This window comes from Panicum virgatum, chromosome 2N, assembly GCF_016808335.1.
Source record: "Panicum virgatum strain AP13 chromosome 2N, P.virgatum_v5, whole genome shotgun sequence".
Lineage (NCBI taxonomy): Eukaryota > Viridiplantae > Streptophyta > Magnoliopsida > Poales > Poaceae > Panicum > Panicum virgatum.
In genome coordinates this window covers 44,476,810-44,500,892 of record NC_053146.1, presented here as the reverse complement: position 1 = coordinate 44,500,892, position 24,083 = coordinate 44,476,810, and the positions used below count along the sequence as shown (strand labels likewise).

Sequence of the window (24,083 nt, the reverse complement as noted above, 5' to 3'; positions counted from 1 at the left end):
CACATGGCCTTGCTGATGAGGGAGAGAGGATACATAGCATTGTGGACGAGATGGAGGCAGAAGACAAAACCGCAATAGAGATGGAAGAATATGAGGGCTCATCTGATGACGAGCAGTACTCATTGCCAAAAGAGTGGAAGGAGTATGGTTTTGACAGTCATGTCGCAGAAGACGTACGAAATCAGGATTGGGAGTACAGAGGGAATGAGGTAGTGCAAGGTGCAACATATCCAAACATTAAAGCCGTAAAAGATGCTGTGAGACTATGGGCAATATCATTGAAACGAGAATTCAGAGTCGTAAAGTCTGGCAGTAAAGAATATGAGGTGAAGTGTGTGAATGATGGATGTCTATGGCGGGTACATGCATTCAAGGGAAAATGGAAGTCGAACTGGAAATGTTCTATTGTGACAGAGCACACTTGTTTGCTGTCAGAAATTCTTCCCTCGCATCGCAATATATCATGCGACTTGTTGCAAAGAAAATATATGGGTTGATTATGGACAACCTAAATTATGAGCAAAAAATGATTGTTCGACACATTAAGTAGATTTACCAGTACACCATTAGTTATTTGAAGGCATGGAGGACTAAACAAAGGGTGCTCGAGATGCGGTTCGGCACATACGAGGCATCATATGATAACCTACATCGTATGTTATCGCAGGTTGCTGCTAGAAATCCTGAAAGCTTTTATGACACATACCTGGTACCAGCCGTGACTAGGGGGCAATGAATTATGCAACAAGCCTTCTTTTGCATAGGTGCTTGTGTTAGAGCATTTCAGTGTTGTCTTCCGGTGATCTGCATTGATGGCACATTTCTGACTGGAATGTATAAAGGTTAGATACTCACTGCAATCGGGGTAGATTGCAATAACCAAATAGTTCCGCTCGCATTTGTATTTGTTGAGAATGAGAACTTAGACAGTTGGTATTGGTTCCTTGAACGAGTGAAGGTTCATGTTGTTGCTGCACGTCCAGATGTGTGCCTTATTAGTGATAGGCATGCAGGTCTGCTGCAATCAATACTGAAATTGCAACGTGAAACTGCGACAACGCCTCCATTGTGGCCCGATGTCCAAAACAGATGGTGCATTAGGCATATGGGTGCAAACTTCTATGACCACTTCAAGAACAAGGATCTTAAGAACCTGTTTAAGAGGTTGTGCACCCAAAATCAACAGAGAAAATTCAATGCATTATGACAGATGGTTAATCAGTTGACTACAGAGCTAGTGAAGATAAGGGCCTCAGGAATAGGCGCGAATGGCGGCCAGGGCTCTTATATAGGGGGGAGGGACCCTGTCGTCTCTGGGGGCGACAGGCCTCTCTTTCATTTTTTTTCCCGACCATGGATCTCGTTGCAAATTTGAAGAAAAAAATTATATCTAGGGCCTGTCGCCCCCATAGGGCGACCGGGGGTATTTTTGAAATTTTTCAAAACGGACATATATTTTTGAAATTTTGATTTTTTAAATATAAAAAAGAAAAAACGACTCGCCGATGGCGGCATGTTCGCGGAGCTTCTGCACGGTGCACTGCAACCCACACATAACTTCTGCCAGAACCCAAACCATCGTGCCCACCATGTCATTTGACCCAATTCGTGCTTCTTGCAAATGCAACCGGCGAATATTGAGTAGGAAGGGCCCTTTTGGACTGAACCCCTGGAAATGCTGCTGCCTGCACGATTTTGCCAAACCGGCCCAACACGAGGTCCTTAGGGGGCCTTGGGCCCGTTTCTTTTTTATGAACAGAAAAAGAAGGCCGAGCCCACGAACAGAACACCCAGTCACCCAGGCGAGACCAGAAAACCCTAGATGTTCGATGACACCTATATATACGGCGGGCGGAGCATTCCCAAACCCTCGCCTAGCATCGCCGACCTCATCCGTCGCCGCCGCGGGGCCTGCGCCATTCTGCTCTGCTGTGCTTTTGATTGCTCTCAGTTCGAGTCGAGCAGCGGCTTTGGTTTTCTTTCCCTTGATCTCTCCTCTGATTTTGCTCCGCATCTTGCTTTTCGTTTGATCTTATTTCTTGGCGATCTGGAAGGGATTCGATTTCGATCTGGATGGGATTCGCCGGGAGCAGGTGATGAGAACAAGACAGGGACATCAGAACCCTCTTTTGGGCATGATAGACTGAAGTCTTCAATGGGAATCTCTCTGATGCTTTTGCTTTCCCAAAACCGAATCGATCTTTTTTTTTTTGCGTCTTTTTGGTTCGCTTGATGTTTGTTCTGTAGTCTCTTTGAATCTGCTGTTCTCAGGTAACTCTTTTTATTGGCTGCCGATGATGCATAAAAAACGCACGTATTATTGGATTGTTCCATGACGATCTAAAAATTGTCACTACCACTGAGGCAGATTCTTATATCTGCAATCTTTCTTTGTTAGGACTTGTTGAATCTATCGGACCGCTTTGTGGTGTTTAAAACCTTTATTTTCCTCATTATGTTTGTTCAGGTGCAAATCGCCGATGATGGTGTTAAATATACTTTGTAGCGTTTTCGCTGTGAAATAAACCTAAAGCTGAGGCATTGGCAGTTCAATTCTCGTTTTCCCAGTATCTTCGCATCGATTTTGAGCAGCACAAAAATTTGTTTGTGTCAGTGCAAATTCTCATCTGGTTCGTCGGTTTTAGTTTTAGCTGTTTCCTGAAGACTTTTACACAATAACTAACAACTAAAACTATGAAATTAAGATTGCGAGGTGCCCAAGATCTAATCTTATTGGGAGCAGTACAACAGCGTACCGTGTTTAGAACCAGCAATAAATGATCATCGTTCGAACTGGACCTGAAGTCCTGCAGCCATCGTGATGATCATACTGCTGCGCCAAGACGAGCTTATTTCGGCGGTTCGATTACTGATTATCCATGGGGATCGAAGTTAGCACTTGATCAGCACTGAAGCCGGCTGCACAAGCCACCGACTGGACTGGGCTGATCAGCTCCAGCTGTCCGGCTGGTGGGCTGCAGCCGTTCAGCTGGCCTCTAATGTTTGAATAGCTGCTACAGTCGATGGCTGGAAGTAGTTAACCGTGCTGCTGGACGGCAGCAGACGGCTGCAGCTTCTTTAGCTGGCTGAAACAGCTTCAGCCGAGATCAGGAAAAAAAAAGTGCAGCCGAACGGTGTGAATAATGCTTCAATCGGACGACAGTTCAAAATAATTTTAATAAATTGCGCTGGTCAAGCAGCCGAACGGTGTGAATAATGCTTCAATCGGACTTTAGACAGTTCAAAATAATTTAAATATATTGTGCTGAGCAAGCTAGTATCATATTTTGTGTATGATTTCCGATCTAGTGGAGATCAATTTACAAACGTATTTGGTTTGCAACCGTTGTTTTCAAATTCATTACAAAAACTTATTATTCAAAAAAAAAACTCATTACAAGGTTTGAACAATGCAATATGTTGTGCTACTATTCTTGAGAAAATACTTAGAGCCTGATTGGATTGGGTACCTAAATTTTGGCTGCCAAAGTTTTAGCAAGCCAAAATATAGGTAAAAAAATTTATCACCATTTTGATAAGTTAAATGTGAGATATTACCAACTATTGGTAGCAAACCAAGTGCTGATAAAAAAATGGCAACTTTTACCTAACTAAATGCCAACAATTTGGCAGCCAACCAATCACGCTCCTAGACCTTAAGTGCTGAATCGTACTCCAGCTCAGAATCTTCAACTCTGGACCTCGTGGTGCATGCAGCACTTGAAGAAAATGCCCAAGTGAGAACCGAGTTGAGCTCGGGTGGCTAGTGGAGGTAGTGATGCGCCCAAGCGTCTATGAAGCTTGTCACATGTGGAGCTACAAAAGACGTTGGAGTGTTCTGGTGATCACAGCAAGGACACATTGATGTTATTTATGTATAGCTGCAGATTTGGTCATGTATATACGGTGTGAGTGAGGTGTACATGTGTGGGCTGTGTTATACATGAACAGATTCGGTATCCAGATGAGAGGCGTAAAAAAAAAACTCAACTGATCCTCGGATTCTTCCTGACCAAGCGTCCGTTGTTGGAAAGAATTCGGCGCGCGCAGTGCAGCCGCCCTAAGAGGGGACCGAGGACGGGACGGCACCGTGCCACCGTCGTTCTCGTTCGTTCGGACAGCGGAGGATATGGGCTGGCGCCGTGATCCGAATATCCGATCCGCCCGCGCGCGGACGAGAACCGTGACCGATCTCCGTGCTTGCCCAGCCTGTGACCGGCCAACCGGCGGAAGGGCGAGGCGGCGAGGGCGAGGCCCCTGCTTCGGCGGCTTTTCCATCCGAAACATTTGCTGCCGTGCAGTCACCGGCCGGTTCGCCGCACGCAAACACAGCGCGAGAGGTACCTGCACCGGTGCAGGGGCTTACCGAGGAACAGTCGGAGCTGAAGCCTCCATGTACCGGCGACCAGTCTACGAGTGTCCCAGCAACAGGCTGCCACTGTTCGGACTTCAGTTTCTTTTGAGTAAAGGGTACCATTTCATTGATTGAATTGATCGTTACAGAGGGAAGTAATAAGACTATTAACTACTCAAAGCCTCGAATCCATGTTCTCCGATCCAAGTTAATTCATTTCTGAGATTTCTATGTGCTGCAACATCTGGTTCCGGATAGCTGCTGCTTAGTGATGAGCCATGAGCATACCTGGTCATCACATGTGTACCAGAGCAATTTTTAGATCCAACTGTACTGTGTGTCCGAACGGAAGAGCCTACCGGCGTGTTCGTGTTCATAGGTGATGGCGCTGCTTGCTCCTACGGGCGCTTGGCCCCGTAGCCATAGGTGGCGTGTTGTAACACCCTGCCCGGATACTCCAGCCGTAGGCCCGGATACTCTGGACATGGAGTTCCTAGTCCATATAATTTTTGTCCTCTAGGCCCTACAATCATTAAAATTGGGATCTCACCCTTTCTCTCTCTCCCTCACAGCTCACTCTCCCTCTCCCCTCACGTGCACTCTCTCCCTCTCCCTCTTGAGCTCCCTCTCTCTCTAGTGCCCTAGAGTGCAAATCATCCCTTTCAACTTGATTCCAAGGCTAAAGAAGCTTCAATCGGCGTGGAAAACCCTTTCCCCCATGTGCTCCTCCTCGGGGTGGCTTGAGATTTCAAGTTTTTCATCCAAGAAAAGCTCATTCTAGGTAATCAACTTGTGCCGCCCCGATCTATGTTTCTAGGAGGTTTTAAGTGATTTCTGTTGGTCAATCAACTCTATATGCATCCCTCAACTTGGATCTAAAAGGGTTTTGATTTTGATGGGTTGGTTTTGTTAAAATCAAGATTTCAGTTTTTGGGGCGAAAATGCTGTCAAGCCCGGAGACTCCGGGTATAAGCCCGGATACTCCGGGTTTTGAACACTACGGGCGAAACTCCGGGTATAAGCCCGGATACTCCGGGTTTGGGATACTCCGGGGGAAACTCCGGGTATAGGCCCGGAAACTCCGGACTTGGGGGTTCAGATACTCTGGGTATTCGTCCGGATACTCCGGATTTTTGGGGAATGTTTTGGGCCAGGGAATGCAATTTTTGTGTAAATTACTTGCGGTTGCATCTAGTCATTGGCTATTTTAAGATTGCAAGCCATGCATGCATTCTCATATCATTATGCATACGTATAGCAGCCGCGGCAGAGGAGGTCGTATACGAGGTGGTTGCGGAGCCACAGGAGCTGCAGGGGCAAGCCCCACAGCAGGAGGATCGTGGAGAGTCGGCCCAAGGCCCATCTCACCTGAGTACTGAGCAGCAGACGCAAGGCAAGCCCCGGTGCACATCCTTTTATTTCAAACTATGACTCCTATATTTATGTTACTATTACTTGTGCATTAGGTTTAGGAATTTGTTGGAACCTTAGTTGCATGATCCCTAGGTTCTCTCGAGTTGTACTAGTATGTAGAGGACGATAGAAATGCTATGCTTAATAGAACTCGGTAGAAGACGAGTGAATTCGGGTCACTCGCGAGATATAAGATATTTAGTTATTTTGAATATATGGAATATTGAATTAGGTAAGAAAGGAAAAGAATTTGGAGACCGGGCGGGGAAAAGTTAGCCCCGTCTGTGTCGGTTAAGGACCGTTCGTTGTCTGGCCCTGTGATTGAGTTTGAACAGTACTAACCGTATACCGGGAGTAGGAGGTAGTCGAAACCGGTAAGCCGAGTACTGCTTTGCTTCGAAAGTACAGGAACCCGCACCCAACTCCTGGGGCGAGTCGAGTAGTCGCGGAGAATTGGGATGCATATGTTTATTTTTGGTGGTCTCACGTTGAGCTCGGCTGACCATATGTCGTTGGGCTGGTTCCTGTAGTTCGAGGCAAGGAGGGGAAAGGTTGGTGCGTGTGGTCCGACAGGGCTTTTGCGTGCCGTGTTGGTTAGGTCCACCTTGCAAGATTAAAACGGATCGATTCGCCGTCAGTCGCTCTCGGATATGAGCACCTTGATCGCAGCACCGCATCGTAGTAATGCTATATGAAATCTTAAGTGATGTTTGGAAATGACTATCCTGAATTATTTCCCATGTTTGTCATGATTTGCTTAGCAGGTGCAAATACTAGTTAATGATTCTGGTATATTAAATTTGGAGCTAAAAGTGAAAAAAATAAGGACTTATTTTAGAAGCTTTTTATGCAAACTAACCACCAGCCATAAAGCTTTGCATGTCTAGATATGTGGGCTAAGTTATACCCACTGGTCGGGTAAGCCTTGCTAAGTATTTGTATACTTAGGGTTTGTTGCCACAATTATTATTTCAGGACACCCGGACGTCGATTTCTGCCCCTGCTGCGTTAAATTCATCCGCAGAGATGTAGAGGGGTGGGAAGTGGTGGAAAGAGACCCCTAGGCTAGGGCTTGGTCGAGTTGTACACTTGGGGTTGAGTGTGTAGCATTTCTGTTTTGCGCAGACCGGTCTGACCGGTCCGTGGGATCGGTCTAACCGGCGGTGTCGGCAGGTAGGGCCGACCGGTCCGACCGGTTGGGAGAACCGGTCTGACCGGTCTTGATAGATCAGAAATGGTGAAAGCTAGAGTAGTTGTAGGATCTTTTATATTTGAACTTCAGTCGTATCTATTGTAAAGTTAGGTTTGTAAATTATTTATGTATTTTAATTCGATTTGTAAAACTTAATGTTTCATGTCGTGTTCGCTCTTATATTTTAAGTAATGTGTCGTGCTTGTACCATCTGCGCCCACCTTCGCGTGGGACTACCGGTGTTGTTTCGATCGGGCCGTGGGTTGAGAAAGGATCGCCAAATTAAGTCGTTAAGCTAATGCCTCCGATGTGTTCAAATGACGGCCATTACGCTTAATTAGAGTTTTAATTTGGCGGTTCCGTCACAGCTGGTATCAGAGCCAAAACGCACTGGGGGTGGTACGAGTACGACTATTTTGTTAAAATTTCTTAAGTTCACAGTGAATTTCTGATTTTATGTAAATTGGGTGGGGTTATTCGTACTAAGCCCTATAGAGTTAGTATTAGAGTCACGTGTAGACGGTGGGGTTAGGCTGAGAGGTTACCGTAGGGCGATTATGCATCATGTCATTCATTGTTTTAAAATTTCATGCATTTTTGGAGGTGGGAACGGTGCGAACCATCACAAGGGTAACCGGATACTCCGGACATAGGTCCGAATAGTTCTGGTGGGTTGTCCGGATATTCCGGAATAGAATACGGATAGTCCGGATTGGGGTGTCCGGATATTCCGGATGATAATCCGGATTTGGTTGCAATAGATTCCTGGCTTTTTGATTTAATTTACGCTTCCTGCATTCTTCCATGGTTGATTGTTTTATAATCAAAATTATGGGACTAATCCAACCATGGCTGGATGCAGAACGGGGGAACCACCGAACCCTCCGGATTTGGCTCAGGCCATTGCGGCCATGTTGACTGGGCGCGACAAGCAAACGGCACTCCTTCGTCGGCTCGTGGAGCAGGGGGCAGCGCCACGGCCAGGACACCACCCACCACCTTTTCCTGGGTACCAAGAGTTCCTGGGGACCCAGCCGCCGCTCTTTCACAAAGCAGACGAGCCCTTGGAAGCCGACAGCTGGCTTAAGACCATCGAGTCCAAATTCACGCTATACCCATACAATGATGGGGACAAAGCTGCCTTTGCAGCACAGCAGCTCCGAGGTCCCGCACGTACGTGGTGGGACAACCACGTGGCTATGTTTCCTGCTGGCACTCAATTCACGTGGGCAGAGTTCAAGGAAGCCTTCAGGGCACATCATGTTCCAGCAGGGGTAATTAGAAGAAAATTGACTGAGTTCTTGGCCCTAAAGCAGGGCAACAACAGTGTGATGCAGTATGCCCAGACGTTCAACACCCTATCCCAATATGCTGGTTATCATGTAGACACTGATGAGAAGAAACAGGCGTGCTTCAGGCAGGGGCTAAGCAGCAAGCTCCAGGATCGCCTGGCAATGTTCAAGTTCAACACGTTCAGTGAGCTGGTGAATGGGGCTATCATTCAGGATGACGCCCACCTGGCTCATAAGGCAGAGAAAAAGAGAAAAGCACCGGCAGCAGGATCTTCGAGCAGTGCCCCACAGCGGTTTCACCTTGCCCAGTCAGGCTCACAGAGAGCCCCCTTTCAGCACCAGCCACAACAGCAGTGGGGGTATCGGCCACCCCAGTACACACAGCCTTAGGGGACGGTCAGGCCTCCTGTTCCTCAGCAGAGCGAGCAGAAGGTCTGGGTGCAGCAGCCGGGGGTACGCCCCAATTTGTTTCCGTGTTACAACTGTGGGCAGCCGGGGCACTTTGCACGGAACTGCCCGATGCCACCAAAACAGGGCCAGCAGTCCGGTCAGCAGAGCCAGAAGCAGCACGTGGCTCATTTCAAGCCGGGGCAGGTGCACTACACCACCCTCGAGGGTATTCCTGAGGGCGCTCCAGTGATGGCGGGTACGTTCTCAGTAAACGATCGACCCGTTACAGTATTATTTGATTCAGGGGCATCCCATACTTTTATTAGCAAAGAATGTGCGGTTAGATTAGGGCTGAAGATAGAGAGCATGCCCAAACCGTATCATATTTACTCACCAGGGGGAAAGTTAATCACCAATCAGTTTGTCAAGCATGTACCCCTGCAATTGCATGGTAAAATTTTTCCTACAGCCCTGATAATGTTACCAACACAAAGGATAGATATTATATTGGGCATGAATTGGATGGAAGGTCAGGGAGTTAATCTGGACACGACCTCACAATCTGTGCACATCAAATCTTCTATCCATGGTAGTATGACCTTGAACTTGAGGGATCACATGTCAGTAACTCCCACGGTCAATCAGGCTGAGGGCAAAAAGTTAGCAGACATACCAGTGGTGTGTGAATATACGGACGTCTTTCCGGATGATTTGCCTGGAATACCACCTGATCGTGACGTGGAGTTTACAATTGAATTGCAACCGGGTACGACACCGATTTCTAGGAGGCCTTACCGGATGCCACCCAATGAGCTAGCGGAGTTAAAGAAACAATTGCAGGAATTGCTTGATAAGGGTTATATCCGTCCTAGCACATCACCTTGGGGCTGTCCTGCACTCTTTGTGAAAAAGAAAGATGAAAGCCTCAGGTTGTGTGTGGACTATAGACTTCTGAATGCCGTCACAATTAAAAATAAATATCCCCTTCCCCGGATCGATATTCTGTTTGATCAGCTATTCGGGGCCAAAGTATTTTCCAAGATTGATCTCCGCTCTGGCTATTATTAGATAAAGATTAGAGCTGAGGATATTCCCAAGACAGCTTTTTCCACCAGATACGGACTTTTTGAATATCTGGTCATGTCTTTCGGGCTAACGAATGCCCCTGCTCATTTCATGTATCTCATGAACTCGGTGTTCATGCCCGAGCTAGATAAGTTCGTCGTGATTTTCATTGACGACATCCTGATATTTTCCAAGAATGAAGAAGAACATGCAGAGCATCTCCGCATTGTGCTTCAGCGCCTGCGGGAGCACAAGGTGTACGCCAAATTCAGTAAATGTGATTTCTGGCTCAAGGAAGTCCAGTTCTTGGGCCACATCATCTCAGACAAGGGGATTTCTGTTGATCCTAGCAAGATTCAGGATGTCCTGAATTGGAAGACTCCAGAGTCTGTTTCAGAGATCCGGAGTTTCCTTGGGCTAGCAGGGTATTACCGGCGGTTTGTTCTGGACTTCTCAAAAATTGCTAGACCCATGACTGAACTACTCAAGAAAGGGGTGAGATTTAATTGGGATGACAAATGTGAGCAGGCTTTTCAGACTCTGAGAAGACTTCTGATGTCTGCCCCTGTCCTTGCTTAGACAGATATTACCCGGCCTTTTGATGTGTACTGTGATGCATCAGGTACGGGTCTTGGCCCCGTATTCATCCCTGTTTATCTCCGCCGGATATTATTCGGCCATTAATACTTGTTGTGATGCATCAGGTATAGGCCTAGGCTGCGTTCTCATGCAAGATCAAAGGGTGATTGCTTATGCTTCTAGAGCCCTCAGACGACATGAGGAGAATTATGCCACTCATGATCTGGAACTGGCAGCAGTAGTACATGCATTAAAGATCTGGCGCCATTACCTTCTGGGCAATCCTGTTCACATATACTCGGACCACAAGAGTCTTAAGTATATTTTTACCTAGAGTGAGCTCAATTTGCGCTAGAGGCGGTGGTTAGAGTTGATAAAGGATTATGATCTGGAGATTCATTATCACCCGGGTAAGGCGAATGTCGTTGCGGATGCACAGAGTCGCAAGGTAAGTTGCAGTTGCATCTCAGCCTCAGTGGTGCATGAAACCTTGTGCCAAGAAATGGAAAAATTAAATCTGGCTATTGTATCTGAAGGCACGCTTACTAATCTTACCCTCACACCTACACTCAGAGATCAGATTGTTGATGCACAGAAAAATAATGTAGGCATGGAGAAGATTAGACAAAGGCTCAGAGAAAATGACCCTCGAGTGGCATGTTTCCATCTAGATGACGAGGGTGTTCTATGGTTTAAGGACCGACTAGTGGTGCCTAAAGATCTGGAGCTTCGAAAGCAGATTCTCGATGAGGCTCATCTCTCTAGGTATTCTATTCATCCTGACAGCAACAAGATGTATCAGGATCTAAAACAACGATTTTGGTGGACAAGGATGAAGCGGGAAATCGCTAGGTATGTGTCAGAATGTGACACCTGTCGGAGGGTTAAGGCGAGCCACTGAGACCAGCCGGCCTTTTACAGCCCTTGAGTATTCCATCCTGGAAGTGGGAGGACATCAGTATGGATTTCATTGTCGGCTTACCCAAAACTTCCAAGGGGTACGACTCTATTTGGGTTATTGTGGACCGCCTTACGAAGTCAGCTCATTTTCTTCCTGTGAAGATCATATATAGAGCACAACACTATGCTGAGCTGTATATCAGTCGTATAATGAGTTTGCATGGGGTACCCAGGACAATTATTTCGGATCGGGGCGCACAATTCATTGCACGGTTCTGGGAACAATTTCATGCCGCCTTGGGTACTCGACTGATCTGCAGTTCAGCCTATCATCCTCAGACAGATGGTCAGACAGAAAGAATCAATCAAATTTTGGAAGATATGCTTAGAGCGTGTGCACTCACATACAGTCAAAAATGGGATGAATGCCTACCTTTAGCCGAGTTCGCCTATAACAATAGCTATCAAGAGAGCATCAGAATGGCTCCATTTGAGGCATTGTATGGACGAAGGTGTAGGACCCCACTGAATTGGTCGGAAGCCGGAGAAAGGAACTTTTTCGGACCCGATATTGTCTATGAGGCTGAAGAACAAGTTCGGGTTATTCAAGAAAATTTAAAGATTGCAAAATCCCGACAAAAGAGCTATGCGGATAAGAAACGTCGATCCGTCCTGTTTCAAGTGGGAGATCATGTCTACCTGCGGGTCTCTCCAATGAAGGGGATTCAACGATTCGGCATAAAAGGAAAGCTTGCACCTCGCTATGTTGGGCCTTTTCTTATCATAGAGCAATGTGGGCTGCTAGCGTATCGTCTGGAACTTCCTGCCCAATTATCCGCAGTTCATAATATTTTCCATGTTTCTCAGCTCCGGAAGTGCCTCCGTGTTCCAGAAAAGGTGATTGACATTGAAAAACTACAAGTGGAGCCCGATCTTGTCTATTCCGAGTATCCAATCAAAATTGTGGATCACAAGACCAGAGTCACTCAGAATCAAGCTAGCAATTTCTATAAGGTGCAATGGAGTAATCACTCCGAGCGAGAAGCTACTTGGGAGACGGAGGACTTTGTTCGGTCTAAATATCCGGAATTACTACAAACATATCAAGGTACTCACCAATTTCCATTTTTCTTAATTTAGCACCTCCATTAAATCTCGGGACGAGATTTCTTTTAGGGGGAAGGATTGTAACACCCTGCCCGGATACTCCGGCCGTAGGCCCGGATACTCCGGACATGGAGTTCTTAGTCCATGTAATTTTTGTCCTCTAGACCCACAATCATTAAAACAGGGATCTCACCCTTTCTCTCTCTCCCTCACAGCTCACTCTCCCTCTCCCCTCACGTGCACTCTCTCCCTCTCCCTCTTGAGCTCCCTCTCTCTCTAGTGCCCTAGAGTGCAAATCCTCCCTTTCAACTTGATTCCAAGGCTAAAGAAGCTTCAATCGGCGTGGAGAACCCTTTCCCCCATGTGCTCCTCCTCGGGGTGGCTTGAGATTTCAAGTTTTTCATCCAAGAAAAGCTCATTCTAGGTAATCAACTTGTGCCGCCCCGATCTATGTTTCTAGGAGGTTTTAAGTGATTTCTGTTGGTCAATCAACTCTATATGCATCCCTCAACTTGGATCTAAAAGGGTTTTGATTTTGGTGGGTTGGTTTTGTCAAAATCAAGATTTCAGTTTTTGGGGCGAAAATGCTGTCAAGCCCGGAGACTCCTGGTATAAGCCCGGATACTCCGGGTTTTGAACACTCTGGGCGAAACTCCGGGTATAAGCCCGGATACTCCGGGTTTGGGATACTCCGGGCGAAACTCCGGGTATAGGCCCGGAAACTCCAGACTTGGGGGTCCAGATACTCCGGGTATTCGTCCGGATACTCCAGATTTTTGGGGAATGTTTTGGGCCAGGGAATGCAATTTTTGTGTAAATTACTTGCGGTTGCATCTAGTCATTGGCTATTTTAAGATTGCAACCCATGCATGCATTCTCATATCATTATGCATACGTATAGCAGCCGCGGCAGAGGAGGTCGTATACGAGGTGGTTGCGGAGCCACAGGAGCTGCAGGGGCAAGCCCCACAGCAGGAGGATCGTGGGGAGTCGGCCCAAGGCCCATCTCACCTGAGTACTGAGCAGCAGACGCAAGGCAAGCCCCGGTGCACATCCTTTTATTTCAAACTATGACTCCTATATTTATGTTACTATTACTTGTGCATTAGGTTTAGGAATTTTTTGGAACCTTAGTTGCATGATCCCTAGGTTCCCTCGAGTTGTACTAGTATGTAGAGGACGATAGAAATGCTATGCTTAATAGAACTCGGTAGAAGACGAGTGAATTCGGGTCACTCATTAGATTTAGGGTATTTAGTTATTTTGAATATATGGAATATTGAATTAGGTAAGAAAGGAAAAGAATTTGGAGACCGGGCGGGGAAAAGTTAGCCCCGTCTGTGTCGGTTAAGTACCGTTCGTTGTCTGGCCCTGTGATTGAGTTTGAACAGTACTAACCGCATACCGGGAGTAGGAGGTAGTCGAAACCGGTAAGCCGAGTACTACTTTGCTTCGAAAGTACAGGAACCCGCACCCAACTCCTGGGGCGAGTCGAGTAGTCGCGGAGAATTGAGATGCATATGTTTATTTTGGGTGGTCTCACGTTGAGCTCGGCTGACCATATGTCGTTGGGCTGGTTCCTGTAGTTCGAGGTGAGGAGGGGAAATGTTGGTGCGTGTGGTCCGACGGGGCTTTTGCGTGCCGTGTTGGTTAGGTCCACCTTGCAAGGTTAAAACGGATCGATTCGCCGTCAGTCGCTCTCGGATATGAGCACCATGATCGCAGCACCGCATCGTAGTAATGTTATATGAAATCTTAAGTGATGTTTGGAAATGACTATCCTGAATTATTTCCCATGTTTGTCATGATTTGCTTAGCAGGTGCAAATACTAGTTAATGATTCTGGTATATTAAATTTGGAGCTAAAAGTGGAAAAATAAGGACTTATTTTAGAAGCTTTTTATGCAAACTAACCACCAGCCATAAAGCTTTGCATGTCTAGATATGTGGGCTAAGTTATACCCACTGGTCGGGTAAGTCTTACTGAGTATTAGTATACTCAGGGTTTGTTGCCACAATTATTATTTCAGGACACCCGGACGTCGATTTCTGATCCTGCTGCGTTAAATTCATCCGCAGAGATGCAGAGGGGTGGGAAGTGGTGGAGAGAGACCCCTAGGCTAGGGCTTGGTCGAGTTGTACACTTGGGGCTGAGTGTGTAGCATTTCTGTTTTGCGCAGACCGGTCTGACCGGTCCGTGGGATCGGTCTAACCGGCGGTGTCGGCAGGTAGGGCCGACCGGTCCGACCGGTTGGGAGAACCGGTCTGACCGGTCTTGATAGATAGAACTGGTGAAAGCTAGAGTAGTGGTAGGATCTTTTATATTTGAACTTCAGTCGTATCTATTGTAAAGTTAGGTTTGTAAATTATTTATGTATTTGAATTCGGTTTGTAAAATTTAATGTTTCATGTCTTGTTCGCTCTTGTATTTTAAGTAATGTGTCGTGCTTGTACCATCTGCGTCCACCTTCGCTTGGGACTACCGGTGTTGTTTCGATCGGGCCGTGGGTTGAGAAAGGATCGCCAAATTAAATCATTAAGCTAATGCACCCGATGTGTTCAAATGACGACCATTACGATTAATTAGAGTTTTAATTTGGTGGTTCCGTCACACGTGTTTGCCCCCTGCTCCCCACGTCCCGCGTCCAATCCTATTAACCCCGAGGCCATGGCATGTTCATGTCACATGCACCGCCAGTTGATGCCGCCGGCCGGAAGGCTCGCACGCCCCCTATAAGAAGCAGAGCTGCAGACAGAGGCACGCGCTTCCGCACCAAGCCACCAGCCATCGTCTTCCCAGCACGCTCTGAAGAAACCTGAACCTGAAGCTCCTTTGCGCAACGACAATCGCGTTCGCCATCTTTTGATTAGCTCTTGCATGTGGGGAGGAGGCTAGCAGCTAGCTCTCTGTGTGTACGCGCGCGCGCAACTGCGCATCGCGTAGCCAAGGATGACTTGCCTGCGGCAGCTCTTGGATCGGAGAACTGCAAGTCTGGAGATGGAGAGAGGGAGCCGGCAAGTCATCCGAGGCTACGCGTTTGCCTCCTCCTCTCATGCTAGAGCGGTTGAAGATGCCATTTGGGTTGGAATGTGTGAGAGTGATTCGGAGTGCAATCGGTGGGAGAAGTGGTAGAAACACACAGATTACCGTTCCAGCTGAGACGAGGAAGTTGCTTTGTTTTCCCTTTCCGGCTTTCCCTTGTGCTTTCCGTTGAACAACGTTGGGTTACCTGCTATCTAATTTCGTCATGATATATGTTTTTCACTTTTCACATTTAACTCTTGGATCAAGTACATCATCTTCAGACGCACCTTTGGAAAGGCAGAGACTCTGCAATGGGATGAACTTCTGCTAGAATTAAATGGAGCCAAATTAACAAATGCTCCAGACCATGTGATCTGGAAGTTGGAAAAGAAAGGCCACTACTCGACGAAATCGATGTACAGATTCATTACTTTTGGAGGAGTGATTGACAGACAAGCTAAGAAGGTTTGGAAAAACAAGATGCCACTAAAACTTAGAGTCTTTGTTTGGCAAGCTTTACACAACAGACTACAAAGTGGGGTGGTACTTAAAAAGATATGCAATAAACCTGAAGCGGTTGATCACATTTTTTTTTCAGTGTGTGCTAGCATCTTTTGTTTGGGCGTGCTTCAAAGAAGCCTTGGGGTGGGATAGAGTTCCGAGTAGCTTAGGGGAGGTGTTCTCAGATTGGATCCTGTTGGGGTGTTCCAATTATGACATAAAACTGTTTTCCTTTGCCATCATCTGGTGGTCCTTTTGGTTATCCCGCGACAAAATGAGATTAGAAAAGAAATTCCCTTCGCAGCCAACTGATGTCCTTTTCTCTATCATTTACAAACTGCAGAACTGGGGAGTGTTATTGCAGGTGGAGGGCAGGGAGCGTATTAACAAGTATTGCGATGTGCTCAAGCAGTGGACGGAGGATTTCACCAAGACCAGAGAGCAGAATTCGGCAACAGACGTCTGCTCCTTCTAAGTTTTCTCTGTTTTGGTTGATTTAGGGTGCTGTTCTGTTTGGTCTTTGTTTCCTGTACTGTTTTGGTTAAGCTGGTAACCCCAGCTCGTGGATGATTGTAAACACTATATGCTTTCTATATAAGCAGGATTGGTTCTGTTTCAAAAAAAAAAGTACATCATCTTCTTTTTTCATTTGACTGATCTCATTTCCCAGGGAAATCTATTACCAGTATATAAAAAGCCCCTATTTGGCACAACGGCCATTGATTCTGTAGGATGTAGCTGGAGGATGAATTTGAGACAGGCGACGGTACAGAGTATGAGAATGGACAACACGTCGACAGTAAAAAGGCCTATTAGCTCAGTTGGTTAGAGCGTCGTGCTAATAACGCGAAGGTCGCAGGTTCGAGACCTGCATGGGCCACAAATTTTTTACTTTTTCTTTATTATTCTTTGTTTTCTTTTACGACCCACGGGCCTTCATTCCAGGGCCCATGCATACTTGGGCAGCCTAGGGCTTTACGACCCACTCAGTCCCTTTGCTCGTTTTCATGGGCCTTTCAAGCAGCGAAAATCTGGAGAGCGCGGCCCTGGCTGGCTTCTTCAGATTTTGCGTGTCACCACAATTTCATTTCAATTTCAAACGGAGATAGACAAGAACACAGTCTGTAGCCGCTATACCACAACAAATCAACCATCAAGGCAAAGCATATCTTCTTGGTTTAATGCTGAGCCGCCAGAAGTAACATCCAAAGCCCTAGGAAGATTAGCACCCGTATAATACCGACGTGCATGCGGCGTAAGTACGTAATAATCGACGTGGGAAAGACAACAATGAAAGGATACATTTACTCGAACGCAAGTCACGCATAGAATATGCATTACTCCCTTCATTCTATTTTAATTGCTCTGTTCAGCTGGCTTGTCAGCCAACCAACAGTGTTTTTTTTCTCGTACCAAATCAGCATCAGCCACAAGTCAGTAGTACTTTTCTCTGACAACAAATCAGCACCAGCTGATATATCTATTATTTCATCTAGGCACAAAAACTAAGGAGAAGAATCCCACTATCATCTTACTTGTTTTTACTGTCAGTCTCAGTGCTAGTGTCATAGGTATTAAAGACTATGACACATCAGCAAAATTGCTGATTTGGCAATAGCGTTACCAGATGCACGCACCAATCTTTCTTCTAGGAATTAATCTGCACAGGAATTGAAATGATTCTCCATGTGCTTTCGAGAAGGGGACTCAAATGAAACTATACAAGTAGAAAAATTCAGTTTTGAAAAATAGATCCATTGAAAGAGAAGAGGGAGTACTATCTAAAATGGAAAGTCCACTTTACATCCTCGAACTATTAGAAAAAAAATTGATTTTCAATTTTTACTGCAAAACTGGATAGTGAGGCCATCCAACTATTGGAATTAGGTATATTTGTCCCCTTGGATGGGTTTTTTCATTTTGTGAAAATTACAATATTCAAATTTATACTAAAAACTTTACAAATAATTTATTTTAGATTAGAAAATACATTATAGGTATAAAAATATAATGTGGCACTTTACTTATCAGTTATTCGGATTCAATTTTTTCATGCTTATAGTTATACCTATTGTTATTGAAATAATAAGCTTCAAATAGAGAAGCAATAGATGGATAGGTTGCATTTTAAGAAAAAATAGTTTCATATTTTTCTGATTAATATGAATTAGATCTAAGAAGATTTTTTTAAAAAATATAAAACTACATATATATTTGAAACTATTAAATCTGTCTCGTTTTGACCGTTGGATAGTCTCTGCTATTCGATTTATATATAATTAAAGATTGAATATCAAACAATTATGCTAGGTTGAGGGTGAAAATCAAAATTTTTCTATCTGAAAACGCCTACAGAAAACGGATATGTACATTCTTCTCCTGCGGGGCCCAAAGGGATTGCGACGATAATTATTCAGTTTGCGAGGTACGTGAAGGCCGCCGACCACCTAGGCAACAAGCAAGCAAGCTACTACGAAACTGCTTGCTGTTGCCTCCATATTCCCCTGCCCGCCAGGCCGCCACTATAAAGTAGTGCCTCGATCGCTTCCTCTTCCCTAGCCAACCGGTCTCACGCGTCCATCCACCGGCAACGACTCTGCCGGGCCGGCCAGCCGCCTAGCTAGCTTCTCCTGATCTCCTCGTTGAATCCTCGCAGGCACGGCCACACACACGAAGGCACGCTTCCTTCTCTGGTTTGCTTCAGCAAGCGCATCGATCGCATGTGAGTTGGGCAGTTGGCATGCATGTTTGTGATCGATCCATCGATCGATTGATGCCATGTACGGGCACGTTCGGTGCCTGACGATGAGCATGCTGCATCCTGCATGTGTGACAATGTCCGTGCGTTTCAGGACGGGAGGCGGTGACGGCCGGCTGCCGCCGGGCTTCCGGTTCCGGCCGACAGACGAGGAGCTGCTCACGCACTACCTAGCACCGAAGGCGGCCGACGCCGGCTTCGCCCCCGCCGCGGTCCGCGAGGTCGACCTCTACAGGGCCGAGCCGTGGGACCTGCTGCCGGCCGGAGGAGGCGGCGGCGGCGGCTACTTCTTCTGCAGGAGGAGCGTCAAGTTCCCGTCCGGCCTCAGGACCAACCGGGCCACGCGGGCCGGGTACTGGAAGTCCACGGGGAAGGACAAGGTGGTGCTACGCCAGCACGGCGGCGGCGGCGGCGGCATCGGCATCGGCAGCGGCCACGGCGAACCGCTGGGGATGAGGAAGACGCTCGTGTTCTACAGGGGCCGCGCGCCCACCGGGGAGAAGACTAACTGGGTGATGCACGAGTACCGGCTGGTGCAAGGCCATGGATGCTACACGTCCCCTCTGCTTGCAGCAGGAACGCAAGTAATTTTTTGCACAACTACTTGTCCATTTGACCATCCATTCTACGTATATTCTGGCTCGATCTATTATGATAAATTCTGGTTGCCTGTGTGATTGTTTTTTGGTTTGGCAGAGTGAGTGGGTGATTTGCAGGATGTTCATGAGGAAGCCACCCGGCGAAACGAGCCTGCTGGAGGAGGAGACAGTTCTTCGCCCTCCTCCTCATCTGAGGCCGTCAATCGACAGTTGCAACGGCGGCGAGACACCGGCGGCGACGAACCACTTCCCCGGTGCTCTCGCAGTCGCGCCGGCCGATCATCAGCACGAGAGTGCATGTCAGAGTGTGCTGCAGCTGAACCATGAGGAGTTGCTGATGAACTACTCGGTGTCGGACTATGCATCGGCGGCGGCGGCATCAGCAGCAGAGAACTGCTACGACGAGCTGTGCTCAGGCTCCATTGATGATCTGCTGCCACAGCTGCTCGACTACGAAGGCCTTCCCTTCCTTCAGGACTTCTGATCGAATCCTGATGCCATACTCAAAATGCAAGTCCTTCTGTCCATGCACGAACATTGTCATGTATATCTGTTATACTAAGTTGTTGCGCAAGAAGACACATGGGCTCACAGGTCCCACATGTCAACCACGTAGTAGTAATGATTGACGAGTGGCATGTTGTTGTGAAGTTGTGAACCTAGTTCAACGTACGGTATGCTGCCGAGTTAATCGTTGTTGAATGTTGATCTGTTGTCGACCATGCATATGTACATAATACGTATTTACGTCAACATGTCTGCTTCTTCAGACGCATTGGGTCTACTACCTAGTGTAATACGTTTGTGTACAACATAGTAGTAGTATATATGTTTATACGCTTAGTTTGATATGATTATGTATATGTATTGTGAACGCACTACCGGAAAATATGTGTTTACCGTGTGCCTTCTTGTTTGCCGTGTGCAGCATTTCGAGCACACGGCAAACACATTGTTTGCCGTGTGCCTATCAAAAAACACACGGCAAAACTTTTGCCGTGTGTTACAGATCAGGGCACACGGCAAACAATGTATTTACCGTGTGTCCTATACAACACACGCAAACAAAATTCCCCCTCGCCCGAACACCCCATCTGGCCCGGCCCAACACACCCTCTCCCTAACCCTACCCCCTCACACGCACTCCACTCCCGCCGCCCCCATCTCTCACCCCACAGCCGCTCCCCTCTCTCTTCCTCCTCTCTGCCCACGCCGCCACCAATCCTTCCTCTCCGATGCCACCGCCGGCCCGACCGCTGCCCAGATCCGGTGCGGGGACGGCAGCTCGGAATGCCTCTGGCGCGCGGACAGACCCCTCCCGGCGTGGTCGCCGCCACGCCTCGCGTTACACACGGCAAAGGCCGTTTTTCGGCATTTGCCGTATGCTTTTGGCACACGGCAAACTAGACGGCTCCCGTAGTGACGGCTGCCATATGTGGCAGGGTTCAGCCGTATGTTAATGGATTTCATGGACGACCATTGTCATGTATTTCTGTTATACTAAGTTGTTTTAGCTTTATTTGTGCTAAGTCAAATCTTTATCTTTAACTAAATTTATAGAAATATATACAGATGCCAACAATACCAAACTGTTTCACTATATAGACTATGAAATATATCTTCGTAGTGCTTTTATTTGATACTGTGTAGATGTTAATACATTTTTATATGTCAAAATTAGACAAGTTTGATTTGGGACAAATCTAAACGACCTACAATGTAGATGAGGGAGCACGTCTTTTTATTCTTCAGAGGTATGGAACTTACCACTGTATATGTATTTAGCTTGCAATGCCAGTATACGAAACAAAAAAAAAATCTCTTGGCCTCCAATTATTGAATTTAATACTCTAGCACCTCAACTTCAAAACCAAGTATAATCCGTCCCAATCTATATGCCGGTGTAAATTTCATCCTTGGCTGCTTTTGTATAGTAAGTGGTTTTGGACAACGCGGCAACCATATTTCTTTCACAAAAAGGAATGACCCACGCATCACCTTCGCTCTCGATTTAGCACTTTATGTCTCCGGCGAGGTGGCAACGTGAGAGGAGAAGACCATGGAAGCAACTAAATATAGATGATCGTATTATATATGTGTTATTGAATAAATCACATGCATACAATTCATTCAGCAAACTTGATATTTTAGGAGATACATCAGTTTAGTGAATTGGCCTCAAAACATTTGATCTATAACCTGGGGGTTCCTACACGTACACATTTTTTTTGCAAAAAAGTATCTCGAAACTAGCTAAGTGGTCCGTGCAAAATAGCACACATGCAAACCCCTTTACCATGTTATCGATCACTTTTAGCATTGAACTTCTTTTTTTTTCCACAACTACCCAACAGTAGAATATCTGAGGCGGCATATGCTCTTCTAAGGCGGCAACAACTTCTTTTTATAGTCAACGATTTATGTCGCTTCATTTTGCATGAAGTGGTCAATATAAATGGAGAATTTGTTCACCCTGAGCATGAATTATCAACCGACCCAAAATATGCAAGCCTCCATCATTGGGAGAATCAGGAACTTCGGGCCGGCACTAGTAGCGTTACTCAACGCAAATGATGTCTGTACTCTACGCACTTCCATGATGGTTGTACTCTAATGATGCATGTAATGATACTTTTATATGATTTTATGTTGAATTTATGATTAGTAATGTTTAAGAAATATATTCATCATCGATCATACAAAATCCTCAATAGCGCACTAGCTTGACATGTGAAAATTGGCGGGAAATAGAAATTTAAATAAAGCGGAAATAGAATTTTGAAAAGCTGAATCGAATCGCGCAATAGCTTTACAGGTGAAAATTGGCAGGAAACAAAAATTTAAATAATTAAATATAGCAGAAAATAGATTAGAATAAATTGGCGGGAAACAGAAATTTGAATGGTTTAATACAGCGGAAACAGATCTGGAATTTCAAATTTTGACTTGGCGGGAAAAGAATTTCAGGGGCAGGTCACCTCTGGTGTCAGTTTAACCAAAGCCAGGAAATTAGCATAACTTCACACACGAATGAGCTAAGAAAACTTAAATAAGAAATCCTATATCTAGTTTTTGCAAACTTATGTGTAAATGTATGAGTGCATGTGTTTGAGTGCAATGTGTTTGAAAAATAATAATTGGTACCCTTTTAAGCTTGACTTGCCATGTGTGGTAATAAGGCAATAAAATACACCTTTCATAATGATTTATAAACTTTCTATGCAAATCAAATTCAAACTGGAAAACCATCACATGAAATGATTATTGGAACCATTCTTTGATTTGTGAAGAGCTACTAATTCAAACAAATTAAATCAACAAGAGTTCAATTTCTAGTAATAAGGAAGTTAAAAATAACTTTCAAACCAATGCATTTATGCATAGGAAAATGAATCTACATATTCACCATGTCATGTTAAACAAAAACCTAGTTGAAGCCTAGGAGTAAAAGTGCTAAAATTCACATGAAATGATAAGTACTTTAAATGGCAGTTTTTAAAATAATTAAATAACTCTCAAACCATTGCTCTAATGAAAAAGGCATAACACAAAAGTTGTAGATCTCGAAAAACTGAGCAAAAGTGGTATTCAACATTTTTTCATTTCAGGCCAAGAAGAGGGAGAAAATTTGAAATTACAGAACTGATTTTGGAACTTCAATTTATTTACGAAATTGCCCTGCCTTCATCTCGTACCTCTGCTCCTTCCTGCACCGCGCCTACGACGGCGTCCGTACGCCGGCGCCGGCCACCTGGCCACCCACGCGTCGCGCCCCAGCTCCAAACCGCTCCCGCGCCCCTGGTTTGCTTGAACCCGGCCTTCACTGGTAGCACCCGAGCTCGCCACGCGCCTGCGCAAGCCCGTCACGGCAGGACGCCGGTCACCTCTGGCCGCCCCTCCCCGGGCAGCTAGCCCCCAGTTCGCCCAGCCCAGACTCGCCCTCCCCCCTGGGCCTATAAAAGGCAGAACTCGAGTTCCTTCCGCGCGCCCGAGCCCTGTCCACCCAGTACAACGCCTCCATGGCCAGCCTCCGCCGGAGCTCCGTGGACAACCCCCATCCACCCTTCCTCGGCTCAAACCGAGCCCCTGAATGGATTCCTCTCGGAACGCTGGTGCTCCCAAGCCCACCCACCCCTTCCCTACCTCACCGAAGTTCGCCGGAGCCGAGCTCCCATGGCCGCCGCCCCTGTACATCGCCGGTGACCCACCTCCCGGCCACCCCCGACCCATCCGAGACCACCCTAAGGTCCGCCCTGACCCCCTCTCTCTTTTCCCCCTGTTTCCCCTCGCCGCCGGCAAGGAAACTCGCCGGAATCCGGCCGCCTTTACCTTCCCCTGTTCTGTATTTCTGCCAGGGATCCCAAGTTAAAAGAACCAAAACTTCCAGGGGTCAAACTGCAAAATGTACATGAACCTCAAAACAGCAAAATTTGAAAATTCCTAGAAAATCGTATAAAAATCATAAAAATGCAAACTAAAATGTTCTGGAATCCTTAGAACAAGAACTACAACTTTTGTTACAGTCACATGTTAATTTTTTGCTTTTATTTTAATCTAAGAAAAAGACTAGTTTAAATGGCACATAACTGTTCTAGGAGTTTGGTTCAGTAACTATGCTTGATTTTTGGATAGGTTGAACTTAGTACTATTATAAGAACCTGGTAAAAATATGAGCTCTGTTTGAAATCGTTTGCTTGCTCAAATGATCAAGATTCCTAAATCTACTAGTATTGCTCATGTATTAATTCTGGTAGAACTGTTAGTGATCTGCGTATGAAACTTTTTCTGTGTATGCATGTTACTAAATACTTACTGTTGCGAAAGTTTGAGAAATTTTAGATCAGTCTAACTATATATTTGAGTTAATGCTTGATAACTAGGCTTTATTTGGTATATATAGTTTCTGTA

At 46.1% G+C, this 24,083-nt stretch overlaps 1 protein-coding gene and 4 non-coding genes across 5 annotated transcripts; all 5 read left to right on the top strand.

Annotated features, from left to right (window-relative positions):
• The first annotated feature begins 2,086 nt into the window (after positions 1 to 2,086).
• Positions 2,087 to 2,177, top strand: LOC120663188. Its single transcript, XR_005670406.1, has one exon. It is a non-coding gene; the product is annotated as a small nucleolar RNA R44/J54/Z268 family (small nucleolar RNA).
• Positions 2,178 to 2,289: 112 nt separating this feature from the next.
• On the top strand, positions 2,290 to 2,367 carry LOC120663201. Its single transcript, XR_005670420.1, has one exon. It is a non-coding gene; the product is annotated as a small nucleolar RNA snoR122 (small nucleolar RNA).
• A 104-nt stretch (positions 2,368 to 2,471) lies between these two features.
• Positions 2,472 to 2,544, top strand: LOC120663185. Its single transcript, XR_005670404.1, has one exon. It is a non-coding gene; the product is annotated as a small nucleolar RNA Z267 (small nucleolar RNA).
• A 14,080-nt stretch (positions 2,545 to 16,624) lies between these two features.
• TRNAI-AAU lies at positions 16,625 to 16,698 on the top strand. The gene has a single exon. It is a non-coding gene; the product is annotated as a tRNA-Ile (tRNA).
• Positions 16,699 to 18,623: 1,925 nt separating this feature from the next.
• Positions 18,624 to 19,659, top strand: LOC120662662 (NAC domain-containing protein 92-like). Its single transcript, XM_039941762.1, has 2 exons — positions 18,624 to 19,160; positions 19,273 to 19,659. The coding sequence occupies exons 1-2, from the start codon at positions 18,624 to 18,626 to the stop codon at positions 19,657 to 19,659; spliced, it is 924 nt and encodes a 307-aa protein (XP_039797696.1).
• Positions 19,660 to 24,083: the final 4,424 nt, after the last annotated feature.